The following is a 13,354-nucleotide window of genomic DNA, read 5'->3' as shown; positions in this document are numbered from 1 at the left end:
CAAGATGCTACATCTGGCAGAGTTAAGCAGTGCAGAATGAAAATAGGGTGCCACATAAGCAGTAAGTCTGTGCATGACATTTCAGTGGAACTGAAGATTCCTAGTTAACAATTGATGCGATCTACAAATGGAAGTAGATTGTGCTGAACCCATCACAAAACAACCTGGAAAACCTCCGAAGCTGACAGAGCAGGACAGGAGAACTCTGCCAAGAATTATATTCTTGAAACATAGATTGACATTGTGGCAGTAAACAGACCCTCACTGAAAAGATTGGGACATGTATCCCAATCTTCTCACTGAGTACCCATATTCTGTGCACAGGGTGTGTCCACAAGCCATTATCACCCCAACACTGTCTAGCTTCAAGTAAGGCCTGCTGTTCTTGGACCATAGACCAATGGAAAGCTGTGCTTTGAAGTGATGTGTAAGAGTACATGGGCTAACAGTCATGCCTGAGTGGGGGCAGAGATGTCCAGAGAACTACCTGCCAGACTGTATTGTCCTGACAATGAAGTTTGGCAGGAGCAGTGTGATTGTCTGGGCTGTTTTTCATGGTTTGGCCTGAGATCATTGGTTATTTTGGACAAAACCACGAGTGGTGAGACCTATCTAGATGTCCCAGACCTTAATGTGTTGCCTACATTGTGGCAACATGAGCACGGAAAAGTAGGACTGGCCAGCCTAGAGCCCTAACTTCAATCCTATAGAGAACTTCTGGGATGAACTGCATCATCAGGTGCATGTGAGGAGAGATTGCCCAAAAAATAGAGCTGAACTAATTGTTACTTTGATGGCCAAATGGTGAAAAATATCAGAGAATATTTACAAAAAAAAAACAAAAAAAAAACCGGGTGGAGAGCATTCCATGGAGACTAGAGGCTGTCAAAGGCTAAAAGTTTCAGCACACAGTTTTTCTGTAAATATGTAAGTGTCAGGTTATTAATAGTAGAGCAGTGTATATAATCTGCTTGATCCTCTCAGATTATAAAACAAAGTTAACAAAATCCAAGGTTTTTGTTAACTTTCTGCTTATAATGGTGTAAATTTAAATTGTGAGTCCAACTCCCTAGTTCTTTATGTGAGTAAAAAAAGAATAACTTTCCAGTGAATTTTAATCTGGTTTTGATATAACAGAATACTGTTTTACTCCAATGTGGAAAGTCAGTTAACACGCATTGCTATTCTTGCTACTTCAGAGCAACCAAATACACGGAGGATGTGGAAAGGTCAGGGAATGACCATTGCATATCCCCGAGCAATATGGCCTTAGTTGCTAATGCTCCTTTAAAAAAAAAAAAAAAAAAACTTCAGAGCAAACAGCACACAAATTTGATTGTTTCTAAGTTGATATTCATTTAAAACTTTCTGTTCACAGCCCTTGCATAAACTGCAAAACTATGCAAAAAAGGTAAAATAGCTTTAGCTATGAGTCCACTCAGTCTTTGACCAACATGATAGATGCATTTGAAAATTTTCACGTAAGATTGTGTTAGTTGGATGTCAATTTCTCATGAGAAATAACGTAAACAGGAAGTGATGCATTCCAGCATCTTAACCTGATCAATATATTTTTAATTTTATCCTTTATTATGACTATACTTTGATTAATGCTTTGTTTTTTACTTGTTTATGTATATTTCTTCCCGAGAGGTTAATTGGCATTTGTTTAAAAGATGAGATACTACTATGCCTGTTTCAGGACTTTACAATAAATTTTGTCTGAGTATTGTCACTAGCCAGGCAACTTGTTGTGAGGGCAAAGTTTGTTCTGCTATCAGCATTAGAATCATTACTATTTTCTAAGCCACTTAAATCTTGCTGGCTGCAGAAACACAAAGAAGAAAAAAAAATATATATCTGCAAACATCTTCTCTGAGGCTATACATCTATATTATAACTTGGAAGCTCTTTACTAAGGTTTTTCCAATGTCTGGTTTCCAAAAATCCAACAAGGAGATATATGCCAGCATTGCCAGATTTATGAGATACTACTGTAATTTATGGGGCTTAGAGGGAAGCAGGCATTCTGTGTGTTATCAGACACTCAGTCTAATGGATCCAATATCATTCTATTTCAGAAGATTCAGAAGTCTGGTTGGCCTGCCTCCCTAAAATCCACTCGTGCACACCTTCTCAATGGTAAGCCCTGTTATGTCATTTAGGTGGCAATGAATGGTAGAGCGGTTCTCTTCAAGAATTCCTGGTCAACGTGAAGAGGAAAAGACTGGGCACAACCAGGCTGCCATGCACGGAAACTGAACCTGGCCTGTTACAACATAAGATCACTCATCAGTGAAGATAGGATATTAGAGCTGAAAAAGGAATTAGAAAATGTGAATTGGAATATCATTGGTTTGGCTGAAACAAGAAGAAATGAATCACTTAAGTTCAGTGGAGGAGAAATTGTTGAAGATAAACATAAAAAAAGGTACCCGGGGTGGATGGGATCTATCCAGTTATATTATTAATCTTCAACAATTTCTCCTCCACTTTCCTCTCAGTTACTACAAAATCATCCAGCTCACTGACAGAGTTTAACTTACCTCTGCCATTCCCCTCCCTGAATAACTCCTCATGGGTGAATGTAGATGCAAAATACTCATTTAGTTTGTTAGCTACCTGAGCAGGATCATCAACAGTCAAACCATTGATATGAAGTGGACCAATCTGATTCATCCCTTTCCTTCTAGAGTTTACATAGGTAAAGAACTCTTTGTTGTTTTTCTTTGCATCCCTTGCCAAGGATTTCTCATAATCTGCCTTTGCCTGCCTAATCTCCTTTGTGACTTGGTTACAGACCAGCTTATATCTATCATAGGCTTCCATGTCACCCATTAATTTATATGTATTCATGCATTTTTCTTCTCTGCCACATGTCTCATTAGTTCATCTGACATCTATTTATGCCTAAACCTTGAACAGTATTTCTTAGTTGGTATGTACAGTCTAGTAGCTTCTGAGATAAGTTCTTTGAATGCTTCCCATTTTGAATTTGCTGTTGGTAACATCATCAGTTGGTCCCACCGTATAGAGTTTAAATACTGTCTCAGACCACTGTAGTCACCTTTACGAAAGCAAAAACCCTTTCCTTTACCCCTGATGGTAGTTACCTCTTTGAGTAAATCCCACTTCAGCACACTGTGATCACTGCCACCTAGTGGTTCCTTTATCTGCAGATTTTTAATACATGAAGAATCACTACTGATAATCAGATCAAGAGTATTACTTCCTCTAGTTGCCACCCGAACATGCTGATGTAGAAAACAATCATCCAATAAATCCACAAAAGCCTTGCTAGTGTGTGACTGACCAACCCACACAATGTCTGGGAAATTAAAATCCCCATTATAAGACTCTGATTTACTGGCCGACTCTATTTCTCTGTACAGTTCCTTATTATACTCATCAGAGTCATTAGGCCTATAACACATTCCTACTCTCAATTTTGATCTCCCAATGCTTATGTGACACCAAACTGACTCAACACTGCACTGTCCAGCGATCTCGACTGGCTTCACTTCCTTGAATTTTATGTTTCTTAACTAATAGTATAACCCGTCCTATCTTGTCTATCCTTCCTGTACACATTGTACTCCCCAAATTCCAGTTCTGCATTCTTTATATCTGTGTGACACCACGTCTCTGATATCACAACAATATCTGCCTTAGATGTTCTGAGCAATACCTCAAATTCATCAAATTTATTTACCAATCTCCTAGCATTGGTGCACATTCAAGTATACATGCACCTGTTCCTATTCCTATCACAACCCATGTGTTTCCTTGTACTGCAATGACTCCCAGCAGTCTCTGAAATACCCTGCATCTTGTTTTCCAGGCTGCTGCTCATTCCAATAGAAGCAGTGCAAGGATCACCTCTGCCAGTGGCTACTGTTAATCTATTAGTCCTTGATTCCCCCCCTAAGCTAGAGGTTTTCCTACCCACCTAACACTGCCTAGATAGCATCAGCAAATATTCTTGCACCCTTTCTATTTAAGTGTATCCCATCTGATTGATCGACAAGGCTCTCATATATACTCCCTCCTATCGTGTCTGGGCAGAATTGCAGACACTTTCAATTTCAACCCTACTTCACAGCTTTTTTTCAACGGTGACCTGTACTTGTTAAGTAATTCTGCCGGTCTTAATATCATTACTGTACAACAATATCACCCTTTGTGCCCTTAAAGGATGATATCTGCTCTACAACGTCATGTAGGTAACATCTAAAGGAATGTGAATCACATAGGGACCCATAACCGGAAACGTCACGGGAAAGTAGTAGCAGAGGCACAAGAAGCAGAAATGACACAAGACAGTAATTAGTGGCAAACATTTATTGCATAATATTAACAATGGAGTAACAGATGGATGCATTTAATGATGTTACAACAGATGCTCGAAGGTTCCACCATGAGACATGCTGCATGCGTGACACCAACGCAGCATGGATTGGTGGACACGGTCGAACACACCTGGAGTTTCTTTGACAGTAGCAGCAGCGCAGATGAGTCTCACCACGAGATCCATTTCTGTCTCCACAGGCGATTCATACACGATAGATTTGAGGGCTCCCCATAGAAAGAAATCAAGGCTCGATAAATCAGGTGAGCGTGGGGGCCAGGCAACGGGTTCACCACGGCCAATCCATCTACGCCCAAAACGCCTGTTCAAATGGTCACGAACACACCTTCAATAATGGGCAGGTGCCCCTTCATGTTGCGTCTCACATTTGCTGGAACATCGTCAAGTAACTCTGGTAGAACTTGTTCAAGAAAGATCCGATGTTTAGCGGAGTTCATGCGGGATGGTAACAGGTATGGGCCGACTAAGCAGTCTCCGACCATACCTGCCCACACATCTATTGCAAAGCGACATTGTGCCGCATGGGGGCGCACACCGTGTCGGTTGTCCTGAGCCCACACGAGCATTGTGCTGATTGAATAAGCCTCATCCGTGAACAAAACATATCCTGGAAAATTCAAATCTTGAACACTTTCTTGGAGAAACCACTGCGCAAAAGCGACACGTGCAGAATGATATTGGGGGAGCAGTAACTGAACCCTTTGGAGATGAAAGGGGTGTAAGGAATCGTCGTGCCGACACGCTGTACACTGCAATGATGCACTCCTAAGGCAGAGGCAATGGCACGTGTGCTGGTAATAGGATTATTCTGGACGGCATTCAACACACTTTCTTCCATGGCGGGAGTTCGCGTCGAATGTGGTCTGCCCGCACTACTCCTGTTACCTCTAAATGACCCATAATCGCACAAATTTTGATGCACACGTGCAAACAAACAGTGGTCCGGTACATGTCTGTCTGGGAAGTGTTCTCCATAAATTCGCTGAGTGGCTCATGCATTGCCCTCTGCAAATCCATACACTAGGTGCATGTCTGCCAGCTCACAGTTCGTATATTGATGCATGCTCTTCGTGCGGCAACTACTGCTTGAACGAGTAAACCAGAAATTTTTCCTCTCGCAAACTGATGAACAGTGCCGTCTACTGACTTACGGTGACGTTTCTGGTTATGGATTCCTATGTGATTTACATTCCTTTAGATGTTACCTACTTCCCCTAAGCCTTTGTACCAATATTTTTGAGACACCCTGTAGATGTAAGAATTCTTTTCTTAGGAAAAGAAAGGAAAAAACTGTCTCGAGTAAATAATATGAAGGTCTTTGAGATAACAGAAGACAAGAAAAGGCAGTATGTACTGGAACTTAACAAGTTTGAGCTTCTGCAGACTGTTCAGGACCAAGATATCAACAAGGAATACCACAACCTTCTGAAAGTGATAAAGCCCAAAAAAACACTTGTCATGATGAACTGAAAATGACAAATGAAGAGCAAGATAAACACTGACAAGGATAAAATTGAGTATACTGAGTTATGCAAAGCCATTAGAAAGAGACTCAGAGAGGACATAAGATTTACCAGAAGAAAAGTAGAACAAGCATTAAGGGAAAACAAAGGATTTAAATCAGCAGCCATGACCAGTAACACAGAAAGACAAATGATACTGAAACTGAAGAATAGCGATGGTGTACTTATAAATAGCAGAAGACTACTATATACAAGGAGCAAGGGAATGATGCCAGCAGTGGGGAAGATGGATCACAAATTAGTAACACATACGACATACTCAATATCCTTCCTGATTAGGTAGAACATGCTTTGAAGAAAATGAAGAATCAGAAAGCCCAGGGGGAGAAGATGAACTGTCAGTTGTTAAAATTGGGAGGAAGAGACATTACACAGAAACTGGCAACTCTTCACAAAATGCAATTAGAGGAAAATCTTAATCAGTTGTGCAGAATTAGTAAGGATTTTGGACTAAAGATGAATATGGCTAAAACAAAAGTAACAATGAATAAGTATGCCATAGAAAGGGATATAATCATTGAAGGAGCAGTAACTGAAAAGAAGGATTCATATACCTACCTGGGACAAGTCATTAGCTGTAATAATGATAAATGGCTGGAAGTCAAGAGAAGAATAAATTTTGGATGGATAGCATTCAGGAAATATAGTCATGTACTGAGGAGTAATATCCCAATTTGTCTGAAATGTAAAATAATGAACCAATGAATACTCTCCACAGTGACTTGTGGAATTGAAACTTGGGCCCTCACCAAAAGAATGGAAGAGAAGTTGAAAACTACCCAGCAAAGAATGGAGCGAATTATATTAGGAATCAGACTCTTAGATAAGAAGAGAAACATATGGTTTAGGTAGCAAACTCAGTAAAGGACATTCTTATCAAAACTAAACAAAATGGTCTTGGGCAGGACACAGCTCGAAGACAATGACAGATGGACTAAGAAAATAACAGAATGGCACCCAAGAGGAGCTAGAAGAAAACCAGGAAGACAACAACGGAGATGGACAAATGAAATTTGCTAGTTCTTAGGTAGTAAATGGATGGCCATTGCACAAAACAGAAGAAACTGGAAAGTTACTGGAGAGGCCTTCATCCTGCAGTGGATTGAAAATGACTGTAATTCATAACATACTACAAAAAACTGTTTTGTTTATCAACAAATGAATTTTTTTTAATTGTAAATATAGGCATTACATAGCAAGGACCTATAACTTAGAGGATTTGATGATACCTTAATTCATTGGATCTTACTACATTACTACCTTGTTCCTATATTTGTAATAAGGTGGAATATTAACTTTGGTCCACCTTATTAGAAATATCATCGATTCAGAAGGCAACTGCTGATATATCTGATGACAATTTTCTAATTAATTTGTTATTCAAATATGGGACAAAGGCCATTGTGTTCTGATTAAATCCAGAGTTTAAAAAAAATTATGGATATATGAAAATTTTAAAATTCACCTCAAGAAACGTTTAGCTTTCATTTTATTTATTTTCATTTTAATATATATATAAACACTCCACTAAAAGGCAATGTACACAACAAAAGTCAATATATGGGATTTTTGAAAACATATGTATAATTGTTACACTGTGATCAGATATTATTTTACCCTTCATCACTTAATCTTCTTCAGTCCTTTGTCTTACATTCCTTTTCATGCCCTTAATATTTTTTCTCTTTTTGAATCCACTTTCTTCTGATGGTGTATCATCACCCAAATGTCCAATTATTTTTTCTTTAAATTTTAATTTTGATGTCTCATTGGTAAGTGTGATATTAACTTCCACAACATTGTCAGTTTTTTCTGGAAGCTGAAGGTCAACCTCTTCTGGTACCCTGAAAAAATGAATTCATGACTGGAATAATAAAATACAAGGAGGAAGAAAAACCAAAGTAAAAACTGTAGTAAAAAACTGAAATGAGACTACTCCTAAACATGCAGGCAACACTAGTACTTTATTCAAGCCAACTTTATTTCAGACTATAACAACATATGCTATGCTATAACAATATATAACCAAGGATAACCACATTCCTCTTTCATTAAAAGTATTTACACTGGCACAAAGGTGCATAAGTGAAAATATTGTTGCCCCTTGGGCAACAATATTTTTTGTAACTGAGTTGGCATTATGAAGTTTTATATATTTCTAATATAGATTTTAAGACACAAACATGCTAAAATAAAAGTTTGTCTTTTACAGATCTGAAGTTACAAACATGAAACTGATGTCCATTTTGATAGAGTTCCTTTTGAAGTTGGGAGAAAAACTAGACTGACCATTCTGAGGAAAGTATACCGCTAAGACACATTGATATTTGATATAAGCAACGTTCATAGATGGCTTGAACATATTAAAGGAGGAATCGCTGACATTTGTGACCGGCCAAGGAGTTTTTTTTTTTATGAAAACCCCAAACACAAAAGGTATCAAAACCTATAGTACTTAGTACCATGCAGGGTTGAAGGAGAAGTATGGGGGTGGGGGGTGCCGGAAACTTTGCTCTAGAGACTAAACATGGGTCCTAAGTCTGTATGCACTGAAGCAAACTAAGATTTTAGATGAAATGATTAAAACAAAACAGGATAGTAATTATATGCAATGGTGCAAGCACTAGGGCAGGGGTGGGAAACCTTTTAAAGGGTGCATGCTAAATCTTTTAAAAAACTACCCTCACATGCCGCTCAGAATTTTGTAGAGTACAATAGAACGTTGATTATCCGAACAACCATCCCCCCACCCCAAATTACAGTATCAACTTTAGTGCACTGGTTTTTATGCTGAAATATTACTCCTGCCACTTAATGCATTTGAAGGATCACTAATGCAGAGATCTTCACTGTGCTAGAAACTGCAATGGCATGGTGTGAGTAACAGTCTGAATGCGGTTCTATGGAGATACTGCTATTAAAGAGAGATCTCGCCATAAAAAAAGACAATCTCTATAGTAAGACAATCTTGCATGGTTCTAAAAAAAAAAAAATCAGGATTACATATTTTAAAAAATAAACCTTCCCAAATTTTAGGTAAGTTCAAAATACAGTGGCGGACAAAAAACTGCATCACTTGTGAATTTTTCAAATAATGTGTTTTGCACTGCATTGTGAGTTGCAGAAATGTTCGAAATGCATTTGTTAGATGGGACATACGCTGATGTTCAAAGAAAGTGCATCACCCCCTTAAAATTGTAATTGTCGTCTGAATAACATAGGTATATGGCAATACTTCTTACAGATTGCATCAGATAAGATTGACACGAGTAGGTGATGACATAATATTGCATCAGCTGTTACTGATGCAATATTCAGCTATATGAGCATGCTCTACACGAGTTGCAGCCATTCCTTGCTTGTGTCAGGATGGCGAGTTACGTGCAGTTGATGGCACGATGAAAGATTGCTATTGTTGCTTTATGTGAGAAAGGATGTTCTTCCCATCATATTACTTATAGAGTGTCTTGTAATCCTTTCCTCTAATCCTCACCAAACCTTTCAATTGAATTAGTCCATAAAAAGGATAGGTGGAATAGGACCAGGGTATGTCTGCCAGGGGCAAAGGTTGATGACGTTGTAGAGCGGATATCATCTTTTAAGGGCACAAAAGGTGATATAGTTATACATGTTGGCACTAATGATATTAAGAGTAGGAGACCGGCGGAATTACTTAGCAAGTACAGGTCACTGTTGAAAAAAAGCCGTGAATTAGGGTTGAACTTGAAAGTGTCTGCAATTCTGCCCAGACACGATAGGAGGGAGTATATGATGAGAGCCTTGTCGATCAATTCGGCCCTGGAGGGATTGTGCAAGGCTCAAGGGGTAGAATTTTTTTCAGCCTGGACTGTACTTGTTAACAGGAGAGATTGCTTCTACAGGGATGGGATACACTTAAATAGAAAGGGTGCAAGAATTTTTGCTGATGCTGTCGAGGCAGTGTTAGGTGGGTCGGAAAACTGCTAGTTGGGGGGGATACAAGGACTAATAGATTAACAGTAGCCACTGGCAGAGGTGGAAGTGATTCTTGCACTGCTTCTATTCAAATGAGCAGAAGTCTGAAAAACAAGATGCAGGATATTTCAGAGACTGCTGGTAGTCATTGCGTTACAAGTAAACACATGGGTTGTGTTAGGGTAGCTAAGAATAGAAACAGGTGCATGTATACCTGCGTGTACACCAATGCTAGGAGTTTGGTAAACAAATTTGATGAATTTGAGGTATTGCTCAAAACATCAAAGGCAGATATTGTTGGGATATCAGAGACGTGGTGTTACACACAGATATAAGTAATGCGGAACTGGAATTTGGGGAATACAATGTATATAGAAAGGATAGACAGGGGAGGAGGGGTTATGCTATTAATTAAGAAACACAAAGTCAAAGGAAGTGAAGCCAGTTGACATCGATGGACAGGGCAGTGTCGAGTCAGTTTGGTGTGACATAAGCATAGGGAAATCAAAATTGAGAGTAGGAGTGTGCTATAGGCCTAATGACTCTGATGAGTATAATAATATATTGTACAGGGAAATAGAGTGGGCCAGTAAATCAGAGAGTCTTATAATGGGGGATTTTAATTTCCCAGATATTGACTGGAATTTGTGCGTTGGTCAGTCACACACTAGCAAGGCTTTTGTGGATTTATTGGATGATTGTTTTCTACATCAGCATGTTCGTGAGGCAACAAGAGGGAGCAATACTCTTGATCTGATTATCAGTAGTGATTCTTCATGCATTAAGAACCTGCAGATAAATGAACCACTAGGTGGCAGTGATCACAGTGTGTTGAAGTGGGATTTACTCAAGGAGGTAACTACCATCAGAGGTAAAGGGAAGGGTTTTTGTTTTCGTAAAGGCGACTATGATGGTCTGAGACAGTATTTAAATTCTATACAGTGGGACCAATTGATGTTGTTACCAACAGCAAACTCAAAATGGGAAGCATTCAAGGAACTAATCTTGGTGGCTACCAGGCTTTACATACCAACTAAGAAATATTGTTCAAGGTTTAGGAATAAATGGTTGTCAGATGGACTAATGAGACGTGTGGCAGAGAAAAAAAATGCATGGAATACATACAAATTAATGGGTGACATGGAAGCCTATGATAGATATAAGTTGGTCTGTAACCAAGTCACAAAGGAGATTAGGCAGGCAAAGGCAGACTACGAAAAATCCTTGGCAAAGGATGCAAAGAAAAACAGAAAGGAGTTCTTTACATACTTGAACTCGAGAAGGAAAGGGATGAATCAGATTGGTCCACTGGATATTGATGGTTCAACAGTTGAGGATCCTGCTCAGGTGGCTAACAATCTAAACGAGTATTTTGCATCTACATTCACGCATGAGGAGTTATTCAGGAAGGAGAATGATGTAGGTAAAGTAAACATTGGCAGTGAGCTGGATGATTTTGTAATAACTGAGAGGAAAGTGGAGGAGAAATTGTTGAGGATAAACATAAAAAAGGCACCTGGGATGGATGGGATCTATCCAGTTATATTAAAGGAGGCAGCAAAGGAAGTATGCAAACCCCTAGCCATAATTATGAGAGCTTCTTTGGACTCAGGGGAGGTACCCATAGACTGGAGATGTGCAAATGTAACCCCAATTCACAAAGGAGGATCAAAGGCTGACACAAGTAATTATAGACCTGTTAGTTTAACTTCTGTTCCAGGTAAATTAATGGAGGCACTGGTTAAAGAAGCACTGCAGGATCATCTAGACAAGAAGTCAGTTATAGCTCAGACGCAGCATGGTTTTGTTAAGGGCAGGTCTTGCCTGACCAATTTGATTGGATACTATGATGTAGTCACAAAAGAACTGGATGCAGGGAATAACTTTGATATTATATATTTGGATCTTAGAAAGGCTTTTGATACTGTTGCACATGGAAGACTGCTGCACAAATTGGAGCAGTGTGGCATTGGAGGCAAATTGCTGCTATGGATAAGGGGATGGTTGAGTGGCAGAAGACAGAGAGTGGTAATCAATGGACACTGCTCAACGTGGACTAATGTTATTAGTGGAGTTCCTCAAGGTTCAGTGTTGGGTCCATTGTTGTTTTCGGTGTTTATGAATGATATTGATGATGGGATATCAAGTTTAATGTCTAAGTTTGCAGATGATACAAAGGTTGGCAGGGTCGTTAAGGACACTACTGACGCTATGCTGCTGCAACAGGATCTGGAAAGGTTGAACAGATGGGCTGAGAGGTGGCAAATGAAGTTTAACATTGACAAATGTTAAGTACTACATATGGGTAACAGTAACCCCAGAGCAATGTATCAACTCTGCGGTACTACACTGACAGTGGTGGAGAATGAAAAGGACCTGGGGGTAATTGTGCAGGCAGATATGAAGTTCTCTGAGCAGTGCAGACGAGCTGCAAGAGTAGCTCATATACAGGAATTTTTCTAGCAGGGATAAGGAGGCGATTATTCCCTTGTATAAGGCAATGGTTAGGCCACATCTTGAGTACTGTATACAGGTCTGGAGGCCTCATTTCAAGAAGGATGTAGAGCTGCTGGAACGGGTACAGAGAAGGGCAACAAGATTAGTAAATGGAACAAAGGGTTACTCTTACGAAGAAAGGCTTAAGTTTTGCAAATTACAGAGTCTGGAGACTAGGCACCGGCGAGGTGATCTGATAGAGGTGTATAAGGCTTTGAATGGTTTGAGCATGCTCAATGCCAATGGGATTCTTCATCTTTCTCAGAATAATCACCTCAGAGGGCATAAATTCAAATTGAGGAAGGACGGATGTCGGATAGATGTGCGGAAATTTGCCTTTGGCCAGCGGGTGGTTGGTTGGTGGAACCGACTTCCATCACTTGTTGTTGAAGTTGATAGCCTAAACAAATTTAAAGCTCAACTGGAAAGGTATTTCGAACGAACGGAGGGGTGAAATGGGAGAGGGTTTTTTTTTTTTTTTTTTTTTGGCTGATGCTGAATAAGCTTGCTTTCTTGCATCATATGCCTCTACTAATGCTAATGCTAATAAATGGGTAACATAAGCCAGAATATCACCAGTGGATCGACACTGGCGGAATCCATACTAGCCATCATTGATCAGACTGAAGGTTTCTAGGTAGTTTAAGAGTTGGTGGTTAATTGATTTCTCGATTACATTAGAAAGAGTAGAAGTATTATTGCAATGGGACAATAATTGGATGGGAGGGATTTGTCACCCTTTTTAGGAACTGGCTGGATATGAGCAAATTTCCAAGCAGAAGGAAAAATACCTTTGGAATAAGAAAGTGAAAAAAGGCAGCAAAGAATAGGAGTAAGTTCAGGAGCACAGGTTTTGAGAACAAGTGGAGAAATACCATCAAGGACCTGGAGCTTTCTTAGCATCAAAATTCATCAAAATCCTTCTGATATCCTTTTGACGGAAGACCACAGGAGGCATTGAATGGAGCGTGTTGGGAATGGTGGGAGGTGTTTTACCAAGATCATTAATACA

The 13,354-nt window shown here is 39.5% G+C and overlaps 1 protein-coding gene across 1 annotated transcript in view; it reads right to left on the bottom strand.

Annotated features, from left to right (window-relative positions):
- Positions 1–7,427: 7,427 nt before the first annotated feature.
- Positions 7,428–13,354, bottom strand: part of LOC150078086 (uncharacterized) — an 85,208-nt gene continuing 79,281 nt past the window's right edge. The window contains exon 8 of the mRNA XM_090384460.1: positions 7,428–7,736. Coding sequence (XP_090240586.1) covers positions 7,520–7,736 — 217 coding nt within the window. The 3' untranslated portion in view covers positions 7,428–7,519. The remainder of the gene's footprint in view (positions 7,737–13,354) is intronic.

The sequence above is a fragment of the Mastigoproctus giganteus genome, chromosome 11, assembly GCF_048544385.1.
Source record: "Mastigoproctus giganteus isolate SK-2022 chromosome 11, ASM4854438v1, whole genome shotgun sequence".
Classification (NCBI taxonomy): Eukaryota; Metazoa; Arthropoda; class Arachnida; order Uropygi; family Thelyphonidae; genus Mastigoproctus; species Mastigoproctus giganteus.
Note: the sequence above shows the minus strand (reverse complement) of the source record. Positions and strands in the feature narration are given on the sequence as shown.